At 29.7% G+C, this 11841-nt stretch overlaps 1 protein-coding gene across 1 annotated transcript in view; it reads right to left on the reverse strand.

Annotated features, from left to right (window-relative positions):
- The window catches only part of LOC117176558 (putative fatty acyl-CoA reductase CG5065), a 61013-nt gene extending 53493 nt beyond the window's left edge, over positions 1-7520 (reverse strand). The window contains exons 1-2 of the mRNA XM_033366813.1: positions 7326-7520; positions 861-1211 (exon numbers count right to left, since the gene is read on the reverse strand). Of these exons, the coding sequence (XP_033222704.1) occupies positions 861-1211; positions 7326-7520 (546 nt within the window). The remainder of the gene's footprint in view (positions 1-860; positions 1212-7325) is intronic.
- Between the last annotated feature and the right edge of the window lie 4321 nt (positions 7521-11841).

The following is an 11841-nucleotide window of genomic DNA, read 5'->3' on the forward strand; positions in this document are numbered from 1 at the left end:
CCCCCCCCCCTAATAAGGTACCTAATAGTACGTACCTTATGTTACCTGATGATAACTAGTGGTACGTATGTCTCTAGGCGCCCCTGCAGGACCAAAAAAACGTATTCTTAGTCGTAGGTGCCATAGAATACTACTGCGCATCTGGATAGGTTCTAAAACAGGAAGATATATAGGATCCCATGACAGTTGCTATAGGTGGCACCTATAGGTGAAACATATAGGTTCCTATGTAGCATCCTATATACTAGGATCCTATGTAGGTTTCTATATAGAAACCTATATAGGAATTTTCAGTAGGGAACCTTCATAATCGCCTTCGAAAACTAAACTTTTAATTTGCCTCATATTTACTTCAACATTTAAAATAAAAGAAATCGCTCTTGTAATTATTGAAGAAATTTTAACCTTTTGATTTCAGAAGTAGATTTTTGAACCTAAGTATATTGATGGTAAATGAATGTAATTTCGGGCTCTTGTCGTTTGAGCTTTTTAAATATTAAAACCGGGATTGCTCAAACCTGCTATTCGAAGTCGGTCGGAATTCCAAGATGATCGTCTGTCGATAAAAAAACGGTCGATAGATTGAAGTTGTCAAAACGTTACTAATGAAAATATCGCTCGTTTCTCGCAACGTGTCGATGGAACGAACAAGCGATCTTAGTTCCTAGATCCTAGATTTTTCGCGTCAGCCTGCGAGTTTTCTGACAATATTATTTTGTTTCCAATCATTTGTACTATTTTTGTTATTATTGACGAAAAGAAAGTCAGGAATTGTTTCAGAATTTTCACATGTAGTTCATTAATCGAGCGAGAATCCATCGAGATCCCATAAAGAATGTTACTGTAATTAAACAACTGACCTTATTGATGAATTCATTTGGATCAATTATTATGGGATACAGCTTCTCCTCTATAATTGGTTTACGATCCTTGGTACAATTAGCATAAGCTGTGGATAAGTGAACCATACATTGGATCTTTCTCATCTCCTTGACCAGATTCAATACATTACGAGCACCAACCAAATTGATCTTGATGGCCAGGTCAAGATGGGCAGCAAATGATATGTAAGCAGCTGAATGAAATACATGAGTGCACGTAGAAATCAACAAATCTTTATATGAAGCAGAAATTCCAAGTCCTTCAACAGTGATATCTCCTGGAATTATCTCGACTATTTGCAATCTTTCTGGCTTTACATCTGAAAACAACTAAAGAAAGAGAGAAAAAAATATAACCCGACTTACAAACAATTCCTAATAGTAGGTACTACAGTGTTTGATGACCATGTATAAATTACGTAAAGTCTTTGGATTAGGAGAGGGGGGTCAACGATTTTCCTATACTGTCTTACATTGGGGTTTATGTGATCAAAACCATTTCTTACGTAAGATCTTTTCAAGTCTGTAAATCACTGAAAAACGAAAGTTCAGCAGATTTTATTGTAAACACCTGTTGTCAGCGCAATCTCATGCTTACTATATTATCCAGTATACATTAAATGTCAACAACAAAATTATGTTACTTTACTGATCATTGTAACAGTATTAATTTTAATAATACCTAGTAATATTACTATTAAATGTAATAATAATAACCTGAAGAAATTCTAATAAATGAATAAACAAATAAGGGATCATCCACAAATTAAGTAAGGTATTTTTCTGAAAATTCAACCTTCCTCCCTCCATGTAAGGTACCGTGAGATTTTTTAATGCTCCCCTCTCCCCATTTTACTAAGATTTTATAAAATTAAGGAACGAAAATACATATACAATTAAAATTCTGTTAATTAAATCAAGTTAGAACCTTGATGAAATTTGTTTTAAAAAGTAAAATTTGCTCATTGCAGTAACTGTTTAACCCTTAAAGGTCCCCTTACTTTGTTATAACGTCGAGGTCCTCATGGGGTCGTTGAAGACCCTAGCCGTAATTTTTATTGCGTAGAAGCTTTTTAATATTTTGCCACGAAATTTGGTTGGACATTCCCTTAATCGTCTTGTTATAAGATAATTTTACTTGTTAAATCATTTTTTAATTTTAAGACATTGAAAAAAAATTAAAAACAGAAGAAGATTCGTAAATTTCAATATAAAGTGTCAGGGCACTAACGACCCAATGGAGACCTTTACGGGTTAATTTTACAAATGCACAATTTTATCATTTCTTCAGGAACTAAAATGTTGCGTAGCTTGGCACACTTTATTCAACCCAAATTAAAAATTGTGTTGTTCGAAATCAAAAAGTGTGCAATGGAAAATGATGTTGATTTTTCAAGCAAAATTTCCAGTTTTTGAACCTAATATTTCAATTATATTAAAAATCAGCATCAATGTTTATTTACACTATTATACTTCAGTCTGTAATTTATCAAAATTCCTATTTATTTATCGCAGATTTCACAGTCTTTCCTCTGTTTTCCCCTTAGATGTCAAGAAATCTTTTTTTTATTAAAAATTCAGTGATTGGAGTTTATCAACACTGTAAAATTTCTTCGACCGTTATTATCATTAATAAGAGAATGCGTTTTATTTTATTTTTTTAAGTTTCTCAAAAAGTTGGCCTAATTGAAGGTCTTATTGATATATGTGTTAAATTAAGTGGTATTCAATTCCACAAAGAAAATTTAGATCAAATAAAAATTCACAATAATTTGATATTAGATTTGTGTACAACTTGCCCCCACCCAACCACCCGTTTTTGTAAAATGTCCACGTTTTGTGACTCTATGAATCCGAAAAACAAATTTTTACTAATGTATCTGTCTGTCTGTATGTATGCCTGTATGTATGTCTGTCTTTGATTAAGATAACTTCTTGTAGAAATTTCATCTTATTTGGTAAACAACGCCAATCGCCGGTTAAAAATTAATCAGTTACGGTTGAAAATGAACTTCGTAGAATATTTGTATTTTCTCCTCGAAAATTCCACATTTTTAAAGAAAACTTGGTTAAACTTTCACTTTATAGTTCTCAATTCATAATTTTAGATCAAAATTCGTCTGTTTTCGTCGAATATCAATTTTTTGGGGGTAAAGATGCAACTTTTTTGTTGACAAATAATATGTTTTACTTGAAGGTTCTCGCAATTTGTTGGAAGTTCGTATTTTTTGGTTAAATTCAACTGTTGTTACATTCTCATCATTTATGATTGAGAAAGTATTAGAATTGTCGGAAATTTGTCATCACATTTTTTCAACGGATCTCCACGTTTCGAGACCTCCTGAATCCGAAAAACAGGTTTTCACGATGGCGTCTATCTGTCCGTCCAGCCGTCCGTCCGTAAACACGATAACTCTCAAAAAATGAACGAATCAAATCCATCTTTGGCACACTTTTTTTAAGTCCTAAAAGAAAGGACGAGTTCGTTAACCAGCCATTTATGATAAAAATTCAAAAAGTGAGCCTATTTGGAAGATTTTTTAGACTACTTTATTCTGAATTTGAAAATTCTATGTATGGATATTTATAGTATTAAAAAGAACAAACTTTTTATCCTTATGAGTTTTATCGATAAAAAGAAAATTCTCAGAGATATAGCGTTTTCAAAATTTTTTAAATCAATCGAAAATCAAAATTTTAAGCCAAAAAACGCACGATATGAAAAAAAGTCAAGATAAGAAAAACATTTATTTTTGAAAGCCTTACAAGATTATCATAGCAGTGATAATACAATGATAACACAATAATAATAATAATAATAATAATAAACAATGATCAACAAAAATTGTTATCCCAAGAAAGATCTACAATTTCGTTAAGAATCACTTCTTAATAGGATGGGTACTTTTTGTTTAATTTGTGAAAAATAACATAATTAAGTAGACAATTCAAAATATGAAGACGCATATAAATACTGCCATCTAAAAGAGATCTTTTTGATAAAGTTTTATTCAAGCATTCGAAATGCAAACAATAGATATCCAAGTGCGAAGCGCGAGGTAACCCATTATCGAGCTCGAAGCGCGAGATTCAAACTTCGCGCGCTCTAGCCGTGTTCAAACTTGCAAGCGTTGCGAGCCGCACGCGTAGTGCGCGACGAGAATGAGCGCGCGAAGCGGGCAGATTTTTAAAATTAATTTTCTTAAATGAAAATTTAATTATTTAATTTTTAGTTAAAAAATTTTGTTTTTCAATTCAAAAATTCAACCTGTTATTTAGTTTAAAATTTGTTAGATAATTGATCTTATTGGTTTAAAATGCATCTTTTTGTTTGAAAATTCACTTTTTTGTAAAAAGCTACTCTTTTTGGTTTGAAATTTCTGTATTTTAAATGGAAATTTGTATCTTTATTGGCTTAAAATTCTTTCTCAATTGAAAATTTAACCGTCCTTAAAAAATTTTTTGTTTTTATCTGAAAATTCATTTCCTTTATTGAACTTTTTATTTCTTAAAAATGTAACCATTTGATTGGAAATTTGCCTGTTTTGGTTGAGGATTCTACTATTTTCTTGAAAATGTGTACTTTCTGGTTCATTTAAACTGTTTTTATTTTAAATGATAATTTTTTCTTTGTTACAATATCAACAATATATTTCTTGAGAACTTATTTGTTGATTATAAATTCATCTACTTAGTTCAATGAAAACCACTTTGTTAACTCATAAGAGTCAGTAATATTTCACCGAACTCTCCCCTAAATCGCTTTACGTTATTTTTGGTTGACTCCTAAATAAATTCACGAACAAAATGTAGTTGACAAAAATTACGTCTGATAAGAAGATTCTTCCATTTTCAATTACAAAGAAGAATAAAATTTCCTATTTACGACTCAGAAAACTCAAAGTTTATAAATTTAATTTAAGGGAACCTCAAAAACACAACATCTTCCAGACTAATCAGATATGTTTTTTGCACGTTCTCTTAGCTTAAGTTTATGAACGTCAATTTTAAGATTTGCAATTGAACAATTTGCCATATTCATGGTGTATAATAGATAAACTTGAAATCGCAGAATCTCTCGAAGGCGAAATATGTTGTTTTTCAGAGGAAATTAGGCGATAGCTATTTTTTTCATTTGTAAAAAAATTGTTTTCGAAATAATTATGCTTACTTGAATTGTGTGCCTTGTTTCAAAAAACTCTAATTTTTTCTTTAAACTTCTATTAATGTTGACCTAATTGAGAAATTTGTTATTTTCTTTTTGATTCTAATAGTCAATTTTCTCAAAAAAACCTACCTTTAAATTTGTTGACAATTTTTTTTAACTTCTCCTGCGAGAATGATGATATCTTGTAATTATCTTGTTCTTTTGCAATATCTCTCATAGTTTACGAGAAAAATTCATAAATTACATTTTTAGCGAAAAAAATCTGCCTGCTTCGCGGGCACAATCTCATCGCGCGCTACCCGCGCGGCTCGCTTCGCTCGCAAGTTTGAGCGCGTTTAGGGCGCGCAACGGTTGAATCTCGCGATTCGCGCTCGATAATAGGTTACCTCGCGCTTCGCGCTCGGATATTTATTCTTTGCATTTGGAATGCTTGAAAAAAACTTCATCAAAAAGATTTCTTTTAGATGGCAGTATTAATATGCGTCGTCATATTCTGAATTGCCTACTTAATTGAGTATAGTCAAAGATTAAGTTTCTCAAAGCTCTGTAGGCTTTGAGGTACACATTCTCACCATGACACTTGCGCTGCGCGCTCGATTTCCGACAGACATTTGTAAACAGGTTTTGTTGGATTTTTTTCTCGTAAATTTCATCGTTTTTCCACACATTTTTTTATTGTACTTTTTTCAACGTTATTTTTCACGAATAAAACAAAAAGTACGCCTCCTATCAAGAAGTGATTCTTAACGAAATTGTAGATCTTTTTTGGAATAACCATTTTTGTTAATTCGTCTTTTTTTGTATCCTACATAGTTTGTCTTTTTGAGTTTTTTTTATTTCCATTATTTTTTGTGCAATCATAATTTGAATTTTCGATTTTTGAAGAAAATCCAAAAATTGGTTATGATAATCTTGTAGGGCTTTCAAAAAGAAATGTTTTTCTTCTCTTGACTTTTTTTCATATCATGCGTTTTTCGGCTTCACATTTTGATTTTCGGTTGATTGAAAAAATTTTGAAAACGCTATAACTCTGACAATTTTCTTTTTATCGAAAAAAGTCATAAGGATAAATTGTTTGTTCTTTTCAATACTATAAATATCCGTACATAGAACTTTCAAATTCAGAAAAAAGTGGTCTCAAAAATTTTCAAAATGCGCTCACTTTTTGAATTTTTATCAAAAATGGCTGGTTAACGAACTCGTCCTTTCTTTTAGGACCTAGAAAAAGTGTGCCAAAGATGGATTTCATTTGTTCTTTTTTTCGAGAGTTATCGTGTTTACGGACGGACGGACGGACAGACAGACAGACGCCATCGTGAAAACCTGATTTTCGGATTTAGGGGGTCTCGAAACGTGGAGATCCGTTGAAAAAATGTGATGTCAAATTTCCGACAATTCTAATACTTTCTCAATCATAAATGATGAGAATGTAAAAATTATCCCGGCTTCAAAAATAGTTTAGAATTTAGAATAATAAAAAAGGTGGGGTTTTCATGAATTTTATTTTTATTTTCTTCTTTAAATTTAAAAAATATGAAAAAAAAATTTCTGGAAACCCCCACCTTTTTTATTCATCTAAATATTATTTTAAAGACACTAATAATAGAAGAAAGGCATCTTATCAGCATCGTCAGGGTTTAACCATTTTTAATGCCGGTACGATGTTTTTTCCTAAAAGTTTAATTTTTTAATTTTTCTCGTAAACTTTCAGAGATATCGCAAAATAAAGAGACAGTTCTCATGGCACATTCTTAGACATGCGAACTATTATCTTTCATTGTTTTCTCCTGAATTAAAAGTTACTTAGCAAGCATCAAACACAAGATATCTTCATTATCGAAGTACAAGTTTAAAAAATAATTGAAAAAAATTTAAACATGAGTTTTTTGAGAAGGTTGATTTTTTATTTGTTTAGGAAAAACCGCTGTTATGAAGAAAATTATAAATACCTCAATTGGGTCAAAACTTAGAGAGGTTTAAAGAAAAAATTCGAGTTTTTTTAAGAAACAAAGCACAAAATTCAAGTAAGCATAACTATTTAGTAAACATTTTTTTTCCAAATCGGAAAAATACGTATCGTCTAATTTCGTCTCAAAAACTGAATATTTTGCCCCTGAATGATTCTGCAATTTCAAGTGTAGAGCTCTGCCTGATTTGAAATGGATTCAGTCCTTAGTTACAAATTATATTTCTCGAATCACATTGTTGTGCAAAATTACTTTTTTAAATTACATGTTCAATAACTAATCATTATGCTTATTCAAAAAGACACTCACTGGAGATGAAAGAATTTGCTTAACTCTGTCAGAAGCATCGTGGTCGCATTTATTTCTGACTAAGACATAAACTTTTTTCGGTCCTGGGCAGGTTTTTAAAATACGTTCTAATAAAGTTCCTCCGATAAATCCAGTAACTCCAGTTAAAAATATAGTTGAATCTGCCAAAAGTTCATTTATTGAATTTGGTTTCATTTCGATCCAGATTGTTGGCAATTTTTTTATTCTGACTTATTATGGTCGAATGGTTATGGATTGACTGATGGGTTTTTAAATCAAGAGTATCGAAGAACGTATATGACCTATTTAAAATTTTGCTTCTCGAAGCAAATACCATTTGAATCTTATTTCTTATATTCTCTGAATCGAATTCGTAATCATGATAACTTATTATTTTGTAATATAACGAAAAACAATACATTTCAATACAATTTTTATTTAATAATAAAACATGGCGAAGAAGGATGCTGAAAAATTTAAATATTCCTCACAAAGAATTAAATTTTGCATTTAAATACTGTTCAACTACGTTTAAAAATTATATTTTTAATTCTCATTGAAAATCTTGGTAGAAAAAATTGTATATGTAATAGGGTGGTCTAAAACAGAATTGAAAATTTTTTCCTCGAATTTGCATGCATATCCATCCAAATCGAACTGTGACTGTGAATTCTCTTTTGTTAAAGCTCCTTCGGCTTTAACGAACAAATTCTCATCACATTCGTATTTCGTGCTTTGCAATCGATTTTATCCAAAATGTGAACTTTTCTACAGTGCGTTCAACACTATTGTATCACTATCACTAATTTGTATTCTCAGCTACTCTGGAAAAACTACCATTTCAACAAATTTATATTTTTTAAATTAATAATATGCATTGATATTGAAACAAATGTATTTTTATTGTTTTGTTTTCATAATTTTAAAAAGTGTGCATCCTATAAAAAACAAGTTTGGTAAATAAAACACTAAATTTGTAGCTCTTTTTTGGGTGAATAACTTTTGTCTATTTATTTTTTTCGTAGCTTGTGTCGTTTGTCCAAAAATTAAATTTGTTTCTTTGTAATGTTGTTTTTTAACGAATAAACCAAATATTGATTGGGTGCAAAATTTTTATCTTTTCATCGTTTTTGTATTTTTGTAGTTTAAACGTAAAATGAAATTTTTTAATATAAGAAAATCCAAAAAATTCTTATGACAATCCTGTATAGCGTTCAAAAAGCAACGTTCTTCTTCCTTTGACTTTTGTCGTATCGTGCGTTGTATAGCTTAAAACATTCAGTTTTGTTGGGTTTTAAAAATTTTGAAAATCCTATTACCCTGATAATTTTTTTATCAAAGAAAAGTCGCAACCCTGAAGAGAATGGTATCAACAACTTTGAAATTTCTCAAATTTTTTAATTTTTCCCGAGTCGAAATATAGGCCCTACTTTGACACTCTTCACGATCATATTTGTAGGAGCTAAGGTTGTAAAGTAGAGGATATTCCAATACTATTTTCTCCCCTACTTTATTGCTCTTATGGGAGATATTTCCAAATCTTCCATTTGGGGCCTTAAAATAGAGGCTTTGTTTTTGTTTCTAATTTAACGCTCCACACTATATCTTCCTGTACCGAATAAAATTATTTGACGAAAAATTAACAAAAGTAGAGCAAGAAGGAGACATAGTGACATTCGCGTAGTGTTTCAAGTTACTTTGCACACGGAAAAAATATCCATTAAATTTTATAGAACTAATCCTATAGTAGAAGATACTCTAATATTTGTTTGCATGTTTAAGCACACAATTATTTACTATTACACAATCACTACACTATTTATAATCGCACGCTATGAAAATTTTTATTCGCCGCGGGTTAGAACCCTATAAGTTTCATATTCCTAACGCCTAAAGCCTCTCGACTAGCCTAACTTGAAGAAAGAAAAAAAATCTGAAATATAACCTACAGATGAGCAAGGCCGTCTGCAAATTTTTTTGACCCATTCTGTAAAAAATATTGTTACGGTTATAATAATAATAATATGTACTAAGATTTTAGATTTTAAGAAGTTTAATAGCTTTTAAAGGATTTTCACAAATTTCCGAAGATTTCCAAAGATTTAACAGACTTTAAAGAATTCCAGAAAATTATTTATATTTTAAAATTGCTTTAAAATCTTAAAACTCATTTAAATTCTACCGAAATTCCTGAAAAATTCTCCAAAATCACTTAAAATCCCTTAAATTCATTAAAAATATCTTGAACTCTTTTAAATAATTCGAAATCTTTTGAAATTCAATTATAAACTTTTTAAAAAAATTTAATCAAACAACTCCCGTTAAATCCCTTGAAACTCCTGAAATTCTCTTTAAATGCATAACAATATTTTTAAATTACATGAAGATCCTTAAACTCTTTTGAATTTTTTTTTAATTATTTAAAATGCTTTTTAATATTTTAAATTCCTTTACAGGCTTTTTAAACTATATTCAATCGATGAAATGCCACAAAATCCCTTAAAATCGCTAAAAATCTCCTAAACTCATAAAAAGTATTTTAAAGTCTTTAAAATCTGTTGAAAATTATTGTACTTTTTGGGGTTCTTCTAAAATCTTTTAAAATTCTTAAATATTATTCGAAATCTTTCGAAATTCATTTATAAACTTTAATCTTTTTTAATTCAAAAGAATTTTTAAATTCCATTAAATTATTTTGAAATTCATTAAAATCCTTTTAAACAATTGAACATATTTTGTAATTAAACAATAATACATAAACTCTTTTGAAAGTTCTTGACATTTTTTTAAATCATTTTAAATCATTTCAAATATTTAAAAACTTGTAAAACGCAAAACGGAAATTGAGGAATATTTGTCAATATTTCAAGATATTTTGGAATATCAAATATATTGAAAGAATTCGTGCATGGGAATATTTGGTGAATGTATCAGGAATATTGGACTGATCGACCCCTCGGCATATAGAAATAAATTGGTTTTAAAATATGATACATCCAAATATGTTACATCCAAATCTTTGGTATATATTTATAACCATCGGCGATCTTATTAATAGTGTTTACAAGTAAACTGTAATCAACGTCGGTTTTTTGGAGAATAACGTACGAATAACAAATTATCGCTGGCCGAATCCATTAGAAATCAGCAGGGACCTACACTTGAAATCGCAGAATTTCTAGAGAGCGAAATATGTTGTTTTTTAAAAGAAATTATACTTTTTTCATGTTTTTAAAATTTGGTTGAATTTGGGAAAGTTTAATTATTAGCAATTTAAATATTATTAGTTTTTATGTGATTTGAATTTAACAGAAAAAATTGAAATTTCAAAGGCTTTGATTGTCAAAAAGTGTTGATATCACAATTTGTGGTGAATATAAATTTTATGCGTTTAAAATGAAGTTAAAATTATTTAAGTTTCAAGTTTCTAGAGTAGATTTTTTTTCATTTTTAATGTTTCCCATTTAAAATTATTATTTAGTTTGAAAGTTTGTTTAGTATCATTCAATTAATTCATTGATTTTATAACAATTTGCCTAATTAGCTTGAAGTTCAAATTATCATTTCGTTCTGTAATAAGAATGTTAAATTCCTGAATTTCAGAAGCTTCAACTTTGAAAGATTTAATTTAGTTTTCAATATTAAATTGTCAAATCTTGATCGCTTTGAACTTATAATATTGTTCAAATTCAAAAGTTTGCTACTTTTAATTATTTAATTTTGAACGCTTTTAAGTATAAATAATTTTTAATTATCTTATCTTAAAATATTCAATTTTTAAGGTTTTTACATTGTGCTACTTTCTAAATTGTTAATCTGAAATCATTCAATTTCGTAATTCTTCAATTCAAAAGAAAATTGTGTGTAAGGAAAATCTATTTCTTCAGAATCTGTGGTAACTAATTTGGAGTTGTTTTTTGTGGCACAGAAAAAACTCATTGCAGAATATTTGTATATTTCTTACCTTTTTCTTTTGACGTTTCTTCTCGTGTGTTTGATACCTTTTTTAGGGGGTTTCGGATCTGGGTTCTTTATAACTGTCTTTAAAATCTTAGCGCTGGTTTGCATTTTTCCTTTTGCTTGCAGCCACCAGATTAGGGCAAACTTCTTTCCTCTTGAAGCCATTTCGATGTTATCACTTTAATATTTTTTACTTAAAACCAATTAAAATGTTGCTTTTACAAAATGTGGTGATGGAATTTTAGAGAAAACAACAAAGTATCTGTCACGAGGGCGCAGGCGTCGAGGCAAATACGCCACATATTTTGTGCGTTAAAATTTAAGAGCGTTAAAGGAGAATTTTAAAATTCTACGGAAAATATGGAGCTTTGAAGGAGACATGAGTAAAACTCAAGAATATAGAGGTAAGAACTTCAATGTAGGGGCTAAAGCTTATACAGAAGCAAAATAGAATGAAAATATCTTTAGGAGTGGCACGTAGGAGCTAGTAGTTTTGATGAGTTCAAGAGATTTTTAGTCATTTTGAGGGATTTTCTGGCATTTTAATCGACTTAAT

Source organism: Belonocnema kinseyi, chromosome 7 (assembly GCF_010883055.1).
Source record: "Belonocnema kinseyi isolate 2016_QV_RU_SX_M_011 chromosome 7, B_treatae_v1, whole genome shotgun sequence".
Classification (NCBI taxonomy): Eukaryota; Metazoa; Arthropoda; class Insecta; order Hymenoptera; family Cynipidae; genus Belonocnema; species Belonocnema kinseyi.